Source organism: Echiichthys vipera (genome assembly GCF_963691815.1).
Source record: "Echiichthys vipera genome assembly, chromosome: 5".
NCBI lineage: Eukaryota > Metazoa > Chordata > Actinopteri > Perciformes > Trachinidae > Echiichthys > Echiichthys vipera.
The window spans coordinates 24,554,042-24,571,640 of record NC_139830.1 but is presented as its reverse complement, the minus strand read 5'-3'; the positions used below and the strand labels follow the sequence as shown (position 1 = coordinate 24,571,640).

At 39.1% G+C, this 17,599-nt stretch overlaps 1 protein-coding gene across 1 annotated transcript; it reads right to left on the bottom strand.

Annotated features, from left to right (window-relative positions):
* Window positions 1-1,013: 1,013 nt before the first annotated feature.
* On the bottom strand, window positions 1,014-15,980 carry LOC310947284 (capZ-interacting protein). Its single transcript, XM_083914069.1, has 6 exons — window positions 15,861-15,980; window positions 5,046-5,129; window positions 4,848-4,919; window positions 3,571-3,639; window positions 2,591-2,803; window positions 1,014-1,935 (listed from the first exon to the last, which is right to left on the bottom strand). Exons 1-6 carry the CDS (start codon window positions 15,864-15,866, stop codon window positions 1,558-1,560), a joined length of 822 nt encoding a protein of 273 aa, XP_083770195.1. The 5' UTR covers window positions 15,867-15,980; the 3' UTR covers window positions 1,014-1,557.
* Window positions 15,981-17,599: the final 1,619 nt, after the last annotated feature.

Below are 17,599 nucleotides of genomic sequence, written 5' to 3'. Positions count from 1 at the left end.
TGAACAGGAAAGTAGCCCATAATATCCTACCTTTTATTGTAAGGCTAAGGAACACATTTACACCTGCTGCTGCAAACCTTACAGGTGTTTAGAAATAACTTGACATATAACATGGGCTTGTGGGTGAATAGATTAAATGCATTTGACATGAGATAAACTTTCAAGTTTAGTTGGAATTTTTGAGTAAAATGGCTACAAATGACAAGGGACAGATCATTTTAACATTACTACAATTACTGCCGTTTTTAAATTGTCACCACTAGAGGACGGCAAAGGCTAACAATATATTTACTTGGTATTCATACTATGCAAATAATACCCTCAGGAAGAGGCATTTTGTCAGAAAAAGATTAGATGTGGGGATGTTATTTTATTTTATGAATACTCAAATTCCTAATTAAATAATTAGAAAAATAATTTAAATATGATCTGTGGCTTTGATTTTAAAGGCCAGGCATAAACACAGGTGTTTTCAGGTATTATGATAAAACCTCTGCTCAGGTTTCTGCGGCTGACAATTATGTAACTTCATGTACTAATAAGAATTATCAAGGTGTAATCTGCCCTACTTTAAGAGGTGCAATAAGTGCAGTTTCAAACTGACAGTTGGTACACACAGACACAGCCCTGAGAAGAGGTCTGGCCAGGGCAAGTCATGTAAATCATCTGTGTGGGTGTCCCCCGTGTGTGCAGGGGCTTTCAAATCTGCATTTTGATTATACTATCAATCAGAACCTGCAACCTCCAACCATAAAATCAAAAGTGTTAAGCCTCATGTGACTGAAGATAGTCCAGCACATTAAACATTAAATGTAGCAAACAATCATCTCAGGAGATAATACACACCATGATTCATTTACTGACAGGCCTATCAGCATTAAGATAAAACAGAAAGAAATCTGACCAAACACATGCAATGTCAACCTGTTTCCTCTACAGAAGGAAGCTGTTTATTTTCTTAACACCTCTGTGCATAATTGCTGAGGATCCAAGTCCCTCCACACAAGCACTGTGACATTTTGTAGAATACAAAATAAAATAAAAGCAGAGAATTAGACCAACATACATCAAAAGAAAACTATATGAGCAAAATAAAGGATATATATCTGCTAATATATATATATATATATATATTAAGTCTAATAATAGTTTGCCTTGTATCAAACCAGCATTCAGTATTTCCAAAGTCCTTTTTATTTCTGACCTGGAAGTGCACTCTTAACAATGTCTTTATTTGTATTCATTTGATTTGCAAAGAAAAATAAATGCAATTTGTAAAAATAAAAAAAGTATCTTAAAACAATATGACCCAAATGTTCTCTGCCTGCTAATGGATACAGTATCATCTCTGATGCTTCTTACCATTTGCAGAGAACAGTTGCTTCTCATAACTCTCCAGTGTTTACAGACCTGTTCTGTAAGTTAGCCAGGAGAGGGCGACAGGGGGAAATTTAAAAAATGGCTTAAATTGGGGAGTATTTTAAGAGTTCTCTTAATCAAAGCACTGAATAACTTATTCATATATATATATTTTTTTTTTAAGTAAACATTCACAGTTCAAACCATGTAATTTCCTCCTTGGTGCTCCTCCAGAGGCATCTCAGGGCAAGGCTCAGAAGGTTCCTGTTCCTCCTCCAAAGCCTCCAAGTCCAGGGCTTGTTCTGCCTCCTGCACCTCCTCCGGTACCCCCCTGTTATCTGGCTCACTCTTTGCTACCTCATCCTCTGTTTTTTCACAGTCCAAGTCATTCTCTTCAGGTGTTTTCAGACTTGATGGCTGTCCATATACGAAAACCTGGTCCATGTCCCCATTTTCTTTTGGACTGTACAGTTCACATGGGGACAGAGCACTCCCAGAGGCCCCCACCATCTCTCCAGCTGACCTCCTGTGCTGCCTCGTGGGCGGGCGCCTTTTGAATGATAGCCGTGCACGAGTCTGTGGGGAAAAGATGAGTAAGAACCAGCAGGGAATTTACATTGTGTTTTAAAAATAACAACAAAGAAAATGAAGGCAACTTAGATCTTCATGGTTGCCAATAATCTATATTCAATATACTTTTATTTATATGATAAAATGATTTCTGTTAACTGTCCAAGTCTCAGCATATGCGTGAGAGCACCGCACAAAATGGTACCTAGGGACTCTAACTAGGCTAAGGGGATTACATCTTCAATCCCCCTTGCAGCAGCACTCATGCACTACAGGGGCATCTTGCTCCAGCTTATCCAAGGCCTGCTTAAATACATGATGCAGGACACCCGCTGAGAAACACGTCAACGGTGACAGAGACCATGTGTCCGGTTGTGACGTCATAACTTACTTCAGGGGCCTTAATGTGTGCAGCTCATGTTTGTATGTACAAAACCCATGCAAATATATGAAACATAAGCGTACCGACTACTCAGAAATATTTAGAAATTATCTGTAATCAGAAAAACTCAAACTTGAATAACATGATGTAGGATGATACTTAAATTCATACCACTAAATAGTCCAACTGTATTTTAGGGAGATGTTGTAACAAATAGCTCAGATCTATTTGTCATATTTGTCAAGTTAATGTGCAGCTTTGCAATGTTCATATGTTTACCTTATTAATGTTTGGCAGTGGGGTGCCTTCAGGAGGGCTGTCAAAGCTGACGGGATCCTCATCTTCACTGGACAGATGTGAGGACAGCAGGGTGGGGCTCAGGGGGCTCTGCGGGCTGCAGGGTGTGGTGGGGGACAACGGTGCTGGCTGCAGTTTCACCTCAGGACTCTTGGGTGAAGGCAGCAGAGCAGTGGGTGATAGAGCAAGATTGGCCTACAGAGGAAAGGAAGATCCTGAGGCCTGGGCACTATTATCTCCTTAGTGTATTGTACAATTGAAATGATGTAAATGTTTTTAAACATCACAAACCTAACATGAGAGTCAACCTGAGATTGTCTTAGAGAGTGAGTCATAAATTCAACATAAGAGACTTTGAGTATTAGGAAATATAATAAAGAAGTGAAGGAAAGATGAAATAATGTGAGTTAAAAAGCATAGATTATTCCTCCTTTTAGATGGGAAATTCCACATGGCTGGAAATTCCCTTTAAGTGTCACAAACAACACTTGTCATATTCAGCCTAAGAACTAAAGCGCATACAATCAAATTTTAGCCCCAGAACCATTACTCAAGTTCAGAGGAGAGTATCCTACCTGCACTGGGGAGAAGAGGAAGAGGGAGAAGCGGCAGCCCTTTTGTCCCATGGCTGACCACCGTGTGAACTGCTAACTAACGGAACGATGGTGGCGGGTTTGAGCTTCACTAAAAGCTGGGTGGCCCATGATCTCATTAGCTCATTAATCTGAGCCGATTGTGGCATTAGTGACAAGCCCTTCCCCTTTTTCTCAGCATGCTAACAGCTCAGGCACCAGTGTCAACTGAACAGTGGGTGGCAGTGATGCTTTATATCTCAATCTCCTGATAATACTACTTCAGCCTGTGTACCACATTCACAATAACACATCACTGGTGAGGCTAGTGTTTGTTTGTTGTTCCCTATTTCCTTCACAAAACATTAAAATGTTGTGACTTGTACCTACCTGAAGTTTCTCAATGACGGTGGAGTTCTTCAGCTTGATTTTAAAGGGATTTGGTGAGACGATAGTTTTCTGCAAGAGAACACAGTCAGACCAGAATGAATGAAGAGTTCACAAGATCATCACGTGAGGTCATACTTTCATTTTGTTAATAATGTGTTCTATAGAGTATACATGTCCCAATAAATGTTAAGACTAAATCATATAAATTAAATAGTATTCAATAACTTTTTGTTATAAATATTTCTTTTGATGTAAATATTTCTGCACTTTTGTTGCGCTTTAGACTTGCCACAAAGATAAATTGTTTGGAGTAAGGTTGTCATGATACCATCTTTTTAAACTTGGATACTAGTATAAAAAACAACAGCTCAATACCTTTGATACCACGACAAAAAGAAACTAGAATTACCGCTTTGGGGTCGTCTGCCTCGGCCAACCTGTACAAATGTAATTTACATCCAAACTGTCCAGACTTGCATAATATATGCAGCGAAGACTTTGAAGGAATTTAATGAAAGGTATTAAGTGTATTTTTTGGTGAAACATGGATGCTTCACACACGTCTTCAACCTGGCAGCACAGAAGATCTATACGATCACCACAGTTTTAGAGTTATGCCGTTAAATAATGGACGGAAACATTATGATGATGCAGTAAAGTTGACCTGCGACCTTTTACCATTGAAAGGTCATCCCCTCTTCATTTTATCCTGAGACATTTGTACTAAGAAATGTTGTTATAATTAGCGTAGCATAAAATTTTGTAAGGTCACAGTGACATTGACCTTTGACCTCCAAAATCTAATCAGTTCATCCTTGAGTCCAAGTGGACGTTTCCATGATATCGCATTCACAAGAAATAGGACAGACATGAGGTCACAGTGACCTTGACCCTTGTCCTTGGCACACAAAATAGGATATATTTTTTCTCTTTTTAATAAACAGCCTGCGCACAGGGCTGATACAGAAAAAGTCACTGAACCAACACCATCACACAGGAGATTCTGTTCACTGTTGTTGCAGCCTTGGGTTGAAAATCTGGTTGTAGATCTGCTTTGTTTATAGCTTTGGTACCTTTGATACTATCAAATGTGGATATCATATAGTTTTGAAACACATCATATTTAAAATGATTGAAGTATATGTACTTTTGACGACCTTAGTTTCAGGCAGAAGAAGATGAATTGCCGATTTGGCCACAGTACACAGTCTACTGTGTTGTAATTGTGAGGAAGAGATTCGTAGCACGTGCGTCAGTGAAAGAAGAAAATGACTTACATCTGTTTCATCGAGGTCATCTTTCTGATTTTGCAACTTCAGGGAACATGGAGGTTTTCTTTGAAATCGCAACTGAAAAAAAAAAGGAGGAGGAATTGTCAATAAAATCTGTAAACACAAGCAGTGATTTGTATTCACAAGCTACTCCTTTTTGTATGGATACGAACATATAAGACATATAAGATATAATTAACGTACCCGGTCATGCGAGGTGGGCATTGGTAGAATGTGACCTTTGAACCTTCCAGCCAGCTCAGCCACAGATGGCTTGGATGGAGAATCCTATTGGGAAACAAAGACATTCAATCAAACAATCTGACAAAGACTTCATGTTAACAACAACTTTGACATATTGTTTGTCCCATTTAACAATTTTGTATTGACAGAATGCCAGTTTTAATGAATGTTTAAGTATATGCGTGGCATGCCTTTGTCCTGTTAGATGAGGCACAAAACTTGATTGAGGTTATTTAGGGCAGTGACTCACTTGATCAAACACAGCTAAAACAAACAATACATTCTCACAGCTGAAGAAAAGGGAGATTGTCCAAGATAATGAACATGTTTCACTTCCTTCTTCTCAACAGGAAAATACAGACAGGGTTAAGACACAGCAGGGAGGGTGAATATGCAAACCAAAATAAAAAAGGTTAAATGCCTTTTGGCGCCAATGTCTTTGGCGACACTCCTCTCTTCCCCTGCTAAAGATTTTGTATTTTGCAGGTTTGGACACAGGAAGAGAGCCCCTCTCTCCACAGCTGTTCATCATCACCCCGCAGCCTGTGACAGGAGGGACCTGTCCTTGCAGCCCCACACTGTTATCACTTCTTGGCCCCTTTACTTTCTGTCTCTCCCACTATTCCCAAGCTGATTGCTAAACTTCCCTCCTCCGCGCTGCCCTTTCATGACCATTAACTCACTCCACATATCTGTGGTAAGTGATAAGTTGGCTGATGGTTGCAGGCTGTAATGTGCATGAATGTGAGCCTTGAAAACGACAGGTTCAAGTCATTCTCGTGCCAGTATTTCAATCGTGAATGGGTCGAGAGACGTTACCACGATGGTCACCATTTACTGATTTGCATTGCGCAGCCACTGCTTGTGGTGCTCCTCCCTTTCTCTTTTCCGGCTTTCGTACTACATCTAATTTCCATCCTACTTTTATTGACCACTAAAAAGCTCATGCCTCTCATCACAGCTGCCATGTCACATTTCCTGGGTGTGCTCTCTCAGTTCCTCCTCTCTCTCTCTGCAGTTTGAGCCGTAGCCTATGAAAACATGGATCTCCCAAGCTCAACAGATACACACATTCCCCATTATAATCACAGGCTTTAATTTCCCTTTTCCCCTTGTTCTCGGCATGACCTCACCACCTTGCTCCCTCCACCCAAACGTATTACAGCATCAACGAGCCCCGCAGTGCCTCCACTAATGCTTCTCCGCGCCGCCTCTGTGTCCTGATCCACATCCCAACCCTTTTCCTGAGTTCTCCTTTCTCATCCGTGATAAATAGTAATCACCAGGGACCACCCACCCTCCACACCATTATTTTGTAACCTCTGATTGTTTAACTCTTTCCTGTCCTTCAAAAACAAATGCCTCCTTTAGAGTACAAGCTCTAGTCACAACAGCACAGAGAAAGGAAGTGGGGTTTAGTTTGTTTAAATCGCTGATCAGGTGTTTTGGGTGGCAGGGGAAAAAATATCAATGTTTCAGTTTTTCTCACACTTAAAATGACACAGGAGGAATACCAGCTCCCTTATTCATACAATTATTATTTCTTTATTCTTCCCAGTGAGTTGCTCTTATTCCTAACATATGGTTTAACAGTATTTCAAAAGCATTTGTTGATGGTGATCTCTGCAATTTTACTGCTAATTCTGCAAATGGAATGTGGTCATGTACAAGAAATATGAAATTTTCCACTTATTATTTTAGTAATTATCAGTTGCAAAAGTGACTCAAATAAAATACCTACAGTATATGAAGATGTACAAGGCTTCAACAGCATTAACTATTCAACAATTTTCTAGTTTTACGAGAAGTCATTTCAGATCTATTAATAAGCTTCCATGCATCCTTTTAAAGCGAGCCCTTCTCTTCAATGAGCTTCTTCACGCAGAATGAAAATGGCGTCAATGCAAATACCTCCCTGACTGAAAGACACCATGACCATGCATACAGTATATAAGATGATTGATGCAGTTTTATTCATGTTCAAAGTAAAAATCTTGTGGAAATGTATTACAACTATTGAAACTTCCACTGTCACTTCAGTCTAACATAGTTTGTTGTTGTAAGCTTTTTATCTGCTATGATTTACAAAGACATGTTCAGCAGCGTTTTGCAAATTAGACAATATATAAAGTATACTAATCTGAACTAATTGAAATTTGTATTTTAATTTAAAATGTCAATAAAACTATATTTTTTTCTCAATTCAACTCAAAAGACTGTTTCACTGAGACGACAAGAGAGACACATTATTTCACTAAGCCATACAAGGCCTTTGGTTGGTTATCAGTATTGCACATGTTTAACTCAGCTGGGACCCCAAGCTCTGTGGAAGAGTGGGAAACTTTGGTTCACTGCAGGAGAGAGCAGGGCAAACTATTTCTGGGGCTCGAGGCCTGGGAAAAAGCCCCAGAGCTGTGCAGGCAGCATGGATCACAGCTCTGCTCTGTAACCCCTCAGCTCCTGAGAGAGTGTCCCTAGGCATGCTAGACCACATCTAAAACATGCTGTAATCTAACATTCAGAGCAATTGAGCATGTCTAAACAAGGAAACTTAAAAAAAAAAAAAACAATAGATTCTTAAAGGAGTGCCTTACCCATGTAATTCAAGTTCTCCAAAAACAAGCCTCTTTGGACACTAAAAAGGAACAAGCTATTTCTGAACTCACTTCCATGGAAACAGATCATAGATGTTGCTTTCCACTTACACATACAGTACAGACTAGAGCTGCAACGATTAATCATATAAGATTGTGTTGTCAACTATTGCATAAATTGCCAACTATTGTGATAATCGTTTAATCATTTTTGAGTAATTTTTTAAGAAAAGAGAGCCACCTTTTTCTGATTCGAGCTTCTTAAATGTGAATCTTTTCTTGTTTCTTTCCTCCTCTATGACAGTAAACTGAAAATCTTTGAGTTGTGGACGAAACAAGTCATTCGAACATCATCATAGTTATCTTGGACATTTTTTTTACATTTATAGACCAAACAACAAAACAATAGCCTGGAAATCCAGACTAACATCTAGAAAGACATAGGGCCTTGTGATGAGTGATAGACCTCTCTAACTTAATGCATGCATTTAAAAATACAACTGCACGCAACTGGATATCAGTACGACTGATTAGTACCAATCAGAGCAATAAACAAGGTGACGCATCTAGCCGACTTCAACGACGCATCACTGTCGTCATCGGTTGTGCCTGCCCATAACAGATGATAATTCGATTTGTATGATTTGAAAAGTTGATTTGAAATTTGCTGGCAGTGCGTTTGGATTTCCAGGGTAACAAATCGATTTATCAAGGAATTAATCAAAATATTAATCAACACTGAAAATAAGTTGGTTGCAGCCCTAGTACAGACTCAATGCACTGTTATCAATAACATTTTTACTTTGAAAAATCAGAGGCTTAGCCGTTATTTCATAGCATGACAACAAAGTCAATTTATGTTTTGGACATTCATAGGAACAGTGAGGGGATATTAGCGTGTCATAAATGAAATTATTGTTTCGTGTGAATCTCCAGGCCATTTGGGAAAATATGGTGTGGTTAATTCACAGATAATATTTCAGTGCAGGATATGGACACTACTGTGGGTTCTTTTCCCTGTCTAGAAACTCACAGAGCCTCTGTTGCCATGGACAGTCTGCAGCGCTGTGAACACTGTTACCGCACATAAACATTAATACTGTTTAGGCACATTTGAGCAATGGAGTGGAGCTGCTGAATCGCTGACTTTAGTGTTCTTGTAGTGGTGGTATCAAAACGGGACACTTCCTCACCAATGTCTCAAAAATAATGCTGCTATTATCATAACAAAGTCTACCTAAAGTATATCTGAATACCTGACGAATCAAGGTGCTTCACCACACTGACGCACTCATTTTGGAATTCAAAATGCTGACATAAAGAAGTCCTGCCTATTAATTAAAAACACTTCCCACAACAACAAATAAGAAATATTTAAAGGACTAGTGCGTTCGGAGCGAGCCGATTGCTTGGCCCCAGGAAGTGCTGATGTTCCCAAGAACTGCTCATCTGATCGACTTCACACTCGACACTGCGCTCCCTTGGGACAAGACGTTAAGTTTGCTGTTCTAGCGCCACCATCTGGCCAAATGACACCACATTCGACACTGCACTCCCTTGGAGCCTCAGTAATACACCTGTCAAGTGTGAAGATTGGATGAATGGTTCCCGAGATATGTTAAGGACAAACGGAGAGACAGACAGAGTTCCCTTGCCTTATAGTTGGATAAATGTTTGGAAGGGGAGGACTGATCACTATGATAATATGGGATGTATAACCTCACCACACTGTTCTATGAATAGAACTGTTTAAAATATAACCAGCTGTTTTGAGCCAAAAAAGTGTTGACCTCCCATATGGCTGACAGAGCACATGACCCTGAAAACCCTCTACGGGACTGTAGTTTTCAGTGTGAATGTGAAGCAGAGCGCTGCAGGAAAAGTGTGTGCCTTCTCAGTGAGCTGTGTTTGGATAAGTAAAGGTTAATCCCAGCCAACGTCTTAATTTCCAGACTGTGGATGATGGAGACACGAGGTTTACTGTATGCCCAGCAGAAGTGGAAAGATCACACAGAGCCTGCTATTGTCTGTTTCTATTCCTGGTTCCAGAGGCAGGGGAGAAGAAGCACATGATGTTAGTCTCAGTAAATCCTATATCTGCTTGATATAAGAGCAGTGGTCAGAGAGCAACAGGACATGTAATCTATCATGCAGCTGATAAAGATGATGTCTGGCTCAGGATCTTTAAACCTTCTGTAGGAACTCTCAATCCTCCTAAGCTCTTGCTGGTGAGCCCCAGTACACCAAACGCACAGCTGTTGAGCAAGCACTTGTTCAATAAGTTCACCAAGTGTAATGGCTTCAGTTTTGAGTCTACAGATTTTATTTTCACAAGTCAGCGTGTTCTGCCGGGGGGGGGGGGCACCATACTGAGCAGCTCCCTTCTGCCTACACATGTTAAATGGTATGAGAGCAGACGGGTACCTTCTCACTCACTGCCTTTCCAGGAAAACATGATGTGTTTTTGGACTGGACATCATCTGAATATCTCACTTCTCCACTGCCCACAGTGGCACTAGTTGTGTGTTTTCACATGTTGTGAAAGGCCCTCAATCAGAGGGATGAGGTAAACAGGCACTCTCATCTACGAGACATTGCTGACGCAGCCTCAAGAGAAATGGGAGGTGCTGCAGACACAGACTAGTACTGTCGGGTAGGGAAACAAATGTCTAATAAAATAATAAGCATCCAGAGAGAAGGAAAATAAGATGACCCGGGTGACCTGAGAACAGAAAGCAGCTGATATACCCATAATTCCAAAGAAAAATCTGACAAACAACTGAGTCAAGATCCGAAGAGGCTTTTTAGATGACTTTGATACAAGCATCTGTTGGGGATTCTACATGGTGTTCTGGTATTGTCATCCACTCAGATCCAGCAATCACAAAGAGAAAAAACATCTGGACAGTGGGTCAGATAGCTGATGGAGTAACACAGACATGGGATGACTTAATTCAGTGAAGCCCTGCAACTTCCCCACTACAGTGTAGTTCATGCAGAGATTCCATCGCCACAGGGTTTGGCATCCATTCATCCATGGCAGGTTTCATACTTTAGGATCAAATATTCCATGTATATAACACTCACTTCTTGCAGTACTTGCTGATAAAAATCTTTTTACTGTAGTGCATTTTTTTAATGCAGGGCTTTTACTGGCAATGAACTACTTTTATAGCCTTGTGAGACAATACTGATCTTGTGAGCACCATTGTATTTTATCAGCAGATCAATCTGGTAACGTGCAGCGCAGAAAATTTGGAGCCATTTGCCAAGGGAACGTCCAATCAGCGTTGGTTTTGGGGCAGATTTAAGTGTGACGCAACGAGAAGTGACTGTTCAGTGTAAACAAGATGGCGACTTCCACGGATGACATGAGCGCAGCTATCGAGCAAGTTTTATCAGAATGATACAGTATTCCTTCTCTGAAAGAAGAGCAAAAAACAGCACTGGAGGCTTTTCCTTGAGGAAAAGTTGCTTATATCCTTTTGTTGTTTACTTTCTGAGCTTTGCCTTGACGCTCTGTTAGTACAGTACGTCATACACTTTGTTGATCTGATTGGTTGATTTGGCCCGTATATTGTTGATAGACAGAAGGTTCATCAATCATTAACCAGTATTATCGCCCCTTCCAAAAAGATCTCCAAACAAGATAGATATGCTGAGCAAATGTGAATCATGCGAATCAATCTATCTGGCGGAGTCAGGTTAGTACTATTACACATGTTTCTGCTTTCACTTGCAATTTGCTTTTAGGTTGAATTATATTTAAAGTTCAAGAATGTCCATTGTTAAAAAGACAATTCAATTCAAGTTCAATAAACACATGATGTTTCCAAAGTCAATGAGTGATCATATTATATTGACCAAGCTAATTGTGATGATGATTTTTGCCATAATCGAGCAGCTGTACACTCTACTGTCACAGTGGACTTGTCTCTGGGGTCTCTGTTCTGATACCGCGTTGTCTTGGTTCCAGCAGATAATGTTAATTCGATTTCCTTTCTCAGATTTTGTATACCTGGTCCTCTCAAAAGATTAATGCCTTTCCCTTTAAAAGCCTAAAAACCTAACTTATAAATCTTAATATTTCACAAAACTTGTGTTTGAAAAAAATGGCACTTTCAAAGTACAAGCAGCTTGCACCACTTACTGTGTTTGCACTCCTTTCTGCCAAAAAAGGAAATAAAGAGCATGGCTGGATGCCAAATGGGTGGTTGGGGAGGTGCAGGCAGTATGGGTTAACAGGTCTACAGGGAGATTTGGAAGTAAGTTATAAAGTCATGATGATATTGTTTTTTTGGAGTTTCCTCTATCTGGCTCACTCTTCTCAAAAATCCCGTCTGCACGTTTGTAGACTTTATACCGACTGACTAAATTCAACATGTTCACAACAGTCTACCTCAGTCCACATGTATCCAACCATGACATCACTTCCTTGAAAGCCAAGTGGGTGTGCGTGTGTTTTTCCTTTACAGATCACAGTGTCCTCCTCACTATCTTGTCCTTAGTTCCCACCCTGCCTATCTCTCTGGCCCACGCACGGCTTCAGTCTGGGGTAGGGTCTGACACATCCTCATCCCTGATAGCAGGTCTCAGAGAAAAAAAAACACTATTCTCGTATAGTGTGAGGGCCTAGAACAGCAACAAATTATAACAACGTTTGAGAAAATAACCAACGACCACTGCGCAATAAAAAGCAGCTACGGAATTATGAGGCTTATGAACCATTTGATTGGTCATAAAGGTGCACTTTTCCTCCAATACAAATACTTTAAAATAGAAGTCAGCGTGGAGATGTGAATACAGGCAACAAACCAGACAATAAAACCTTCCCACATGGCAATATTTTAGATAAACTTCAGGAGATCACATCTTTACTACTAACTATTTAAATGCTTCAGTCAGCAGGTTTGTGCACACTGTACTCTCCAAAGACAGGGAGCTGCTTACGTTTTAAGCAAATATATGTTCTGTTTGTTGAAAATGTTCCGGCTTGTACCGTATGTAATCTCCTTCAGGGTACACAACGCCACAGGACCAGATTACAGTAACCCGTTTGAATAATCATTGTGATGTAAGAGTTTCTTTACTTTCAACGATTGCACACCAAAACATAGTGTGGGCCAATAAAAACATGCTGACTGCATTTCCTACATTCTAAAAAAATGCAATGAGCAGCATTATTTGCATCAACCACAGGTCTTCTCCTCAACTTTTATTAGTGCATTTGTGACACATTACCACTGGTAACTGTCGATATGCATTAATGCTTACTGCACTCAAGTACAGTTCTAGTTTTCACACTGTTACTGTTATCACCGGGGAAACTACATATGTTGTCAAACAGTGGAGACCAACGGCAGTAACAACAGTGAAAATGTGAATTTTCTGCAGAAACTATGCTCTTCCTGCCGTTGGCTTCTCTTTTCTAGCTGATTGTGCAATAGCAACATTCTTGGTACAGTAAAGTTCGACGTTAAGAGTTCAAATATGTAGACAGAACGACGAAAACATGCTAAAGAGACAATATCAGAGAAAGCTGATGGGTTTGCAGGATGTTATAAAAAAAACACACACCACAACAGGAAGCATCAGTGGAATTTGAATCTCACATGCGAAGTTGGTGGTTTGTCCTATAAACTGTGCTGTGCTCTTCATGCAGCTCAACTTATCATGGCTCAGAAGTGTTTTAATCGTAGAACTTTCTTGAATTGATGTAAAATCAGATTTTTACGTTTTATACACACTCTGAAGACACATCCAACCATAACTATAAAGTGACTTAAAGAGTGGGCTAAAGTTTCGTAGGATTTCTTTGATGCGGATGCTCTACATTCCACTGAGCTTCACGGTCAGTTAGGTGTCTGTTTTATGTTAAGGGCAGAGAACCAGTCATACTGCCCTGAAACACATACAGCTTGTATACAGTCTCAGCCTGTATCCGTCACTGATAATGCCCAGTTCTGACAAGCTCAGAGCATAATACCAGCTGATGCTTCTACCCTGGGTCATAATCACACACAGCTTCAAAGGATGCTACAATAATCTCTTTATTTACCGTAACACTGGACTATATACTGGTTCTAGTGGTACTGAGTGTAGTAATAGTTGTACTATAAGCGGTAGGGACAGTAGTATCGGTTCATAGTATCAATGATAGAGGTACAACATGTTGTAGCAAAATGGGAAAATACTAACTCATTAGCAAACGTGCCTCTGTTGCTCCTAACTTTACTATGGATTACATAATAAATGTGCACACCATATGGTTGGCAAGGCATTCCCAAATACTTACTCTCCTAGCTGTGGTGTTGTTTTTCCATCAAAGGGAAACCACCAGGCCACAACCCGACACACACGCAGTATAAATTCTCAGGTGCATGCACACAAACACACAAATGCACAAAATGTCCAGTTTGTCCACTTACTAGCCTGTCGCACAGGAAATGACTACATTTTAAGAATTTCCATGCGTTAATCTCCCCTAGACTGGCTTGAGGCGGTTGTAAATCAATGTTTGCCAAAATTTACAGCTCTTTCCTGAAACTGGAAACACACAGCAGAATTTAAACTATTATGTCATCAGATTTAAAGCAGTTTAAATGACAGTGAGTGTGAGATTGACTGATATATAGTTTAGTGCTTGTTTACAGGTGCTTTGGGCAAACTGCAGCATGTAAAAATGTTCCCAACAGCTAACATATGGGAGGACTGATCCATTTTGCCCAAATTCAGGTGTCAGATTGTTTACTGTGAGGAATTGGAAGTGTCACAAGTTTACCTGAACAATGGACAGAAATCCGCAACTGAATAAATTTGGGGTGAGACATAGACCATGAAATCCCAGAGCAATGCTTACATTTATAACAGTGACCCTGTTGTTCTCCAAGATCACACTGTTAAGGAGTGGAGTTTAAATTGACATTTCAGCGCTTCTCATTGCCATTAACCTCGACATCACTTGCTGGACGATTAGCTTGTAGGATTTGTGAGGCTTGATCCATAATAATAATGATAATAATAATAATAATAATGATAATAATAATAATGATGATAATAATAATAATAATAAAATAATAGTTGAACTGCTCTCTCCATTCAGCTCGCTTGTCTAGGCTGAACTGACCTAAAGCTTAACTTAATCATAACTGAGTCCTATAACGTTGAGTGGTTCTGTGGCAGATTACTAATGTGCTCCCTCACACGCTGTGGGGGGAAAGAAAATGGGTGTTTCTCTTCCCATTTGCCACATGACATTAAGTACTTGAGAAAGATGTTAAAGTCAGAGGGAACAGCTTGTTTTGCAAAGAGGAGGCCACAAACCTGCAAGCAAACCCTGCAGGAAAAACTGACTTGGACAGGCCTGCAGCACACTTTTTTCATTTTTAACCTCAGTGCCAGTGGGTAAAGAACAGTTTGGCCTTTGAGAGGAAAGAGCTTGTCAACTGAGGGTACGATGGCTGGGAAATGTTCAGACTTAAAAACAAAATGCAGACTTACAGTGAAGACAAAGTCAACTAATGGCCCTTACAAACACTGGCTCGTGACAGATGTTCTGGCTGCTCCATTTCCCTCCACTCACATTGGTTACTTGTTATGAACTTTTAAACTAACCTGAAGCTCAAACATACTACTATTTGGCATTAGATAGCTTGATATGAATTTGTGTAGACAAACTCAAATCAGTTTGGTCAGTTATATAAAAATAAATAATACTGAGCCAAACAGGTCCAATCTTTGTTGAGGTGACAGAGCAAAACAGAAGAGAGCAACTACACCCTCAAGGAAGAGAATCTTTTCAAAGAGTTTATGTCACATGCAACTAGTCTTTCACACATTATATAATATATATATATAACCTATATTGTTTGTCATAAGTAAAAATATATTATAGCACATAATACAAAAGGTAAACACTATAAGGAACATTTGGAACAAATGTAATATTATTATTTGTTAAATGGTTGCACAAACAGGCCCCACCCCTCCAGAAATATCACAGTAATAACACAGACCATTAAAGTACTATACTCACTGAGCTCCCATGATGTAATGTTTTAATTTCAACAACACATGGTTGCAAAAACCGCATTAAATGTTAAAAAAAAAAAAAAAAAAACATCTGCTCAAGTGGCCTGAAAGTACAAGTTATACAACAGAAAACTACGCTCAGAGTTGTTACCTCCATCCTGGGGAATGTGCCAGAGATCGTCTCCTTCTGTTTCTTGGCCTCTTGGAGCAAACTGCCTGCTGGTTGAGAGGAGACTGATGAGCGCAGCGGGGACAGAGAGGAGCTCTGTGTTTATATCTGGAGCCAAACGAGCCTCATGGACGAGGAGGAGGCGCGGACAACTTTTACGCGCATGTGGCTCCGTCAGCGCAGTCAACTCAGTCAGGTTAAAACACACACTACTTCTGCTACAGACTTTCAAAATAAAATAGAATATATTTATCTATCTATCTATCTATCTATCTATCTATCTATCTATCTATCTATCTATCTATCTATCTATCTATCTATCTATCTATCTATCTATCTATCTATCTATCTATCTATCTATCTATCTATCTATCTATCTATCTATCTATCTATCTATCTATCTATCTATCTATCTATCGATCTATTATCTTCATCTGAGATGGAGGCAGTGACACTAATAACATAAAAGTATACATGCCCATAGCCAATGCCCCAACCATTATTAAATTATTTTTTAACCTTTATTTGCATATTTTTACAAATATAGTACAAACATAGGACAGTTTGGCATCGTACTTGACACATATTATAATAATAAATAATATATTCTCCTTTCAATAAAAATGACTATTTTAAATTATAATGACATGACATAAGTAAGAGTACTTCGATACTTAATAAAATACATAGGCATAGAAAAAAACAATAAATAAAGCAAAAATAAATACATACAAAGAAACTAAATTAAAACATGGGCTATATTGTTACAATAAAAAAAATCATGTAACTTATCCGTGGTATAATTACATTTCTTACATAAATACAATATTAATACATTACATTATTAATAATTTGGACAGACTCGAGATAGTTACTTAATTCTGTTTTGAAGGAATTAAAGTTTCCCACTATTATTAAATTTGGTAACCCGCGCCTACGGATATGACGTCAGCTACTTGCATTTGATGTGACATCCCCAATAAATGCAACGTTACGAAATATGCAAACATTTGTAGAAATTATTATCTATTATCTATCCAATGTATTAATAATAAGACATTTATTTACCGCTGATATATTACAATATTCTTTTCAAGGAAATAATAATATAGCCCACCTTTGAATTTAATTTCTTTTTATGTATCTATTTTTTCTTTATTTATTGTTTTATTTTATTGTGTATTTAAGTCCTCTCTCTTCCTAAATTTACTTATGTTATGTCATTATAATTTAAGATTGTGATGTTCATTGAAAGGTGAAATGACTGCCTTATGTTTATATTTATTTTTCTCTTCTGAGTACGATGCCGAAATGTTCTACAAATGTTCGTATTAGGATATTTGTGAAAATATGCAAATAAAGTTGTTAAAAAAAGGGGAAAAAACACACAGCACACCACAGGTAGGTCAATGTATCAATATTTACGAGTAGCCTTATAGTTAATGCTATGTTGTCTTTAGCACTGTACATTGACTGCTTTTCGTCATATCCGTAGGCGCGGTTTGCCACATTTAATAATCCGTACCCTCAGTTTAGTACATGGCTCTTTTTTTCTTGACTGACACCAGGGGGGCTCCGTACCATGACAACACTGAGAGGGGTGAATATTTTTATACCAGGCTAGTTTTTATTTTATTGGATGTTAAAGTTTTTGAATAATTAGCGGCGCGGTCTCTTGAGTGACAGCTAGCCACTGGCCCTCACTTCTCCTCTGAGGTATA

Coding starts and splice junctions, on each gene's coding strand:
- LOC310947284 (XM_083914069.1), bottom strand. Junction 3,640..4,847: donor ATGACCTCGATGAAACAGAT/GTAAGTCATTTT, acceptor GTTCTCTTGCAG/AAAACTATCGTCTCACCAAA. Junction 2,804..3,570: donor CCGTCATTGAGAAACTTCAG/GTAGGTACAAGT, acceptor TTTCCTCTGTAG/GCCAATCTTGCTCTATCACC.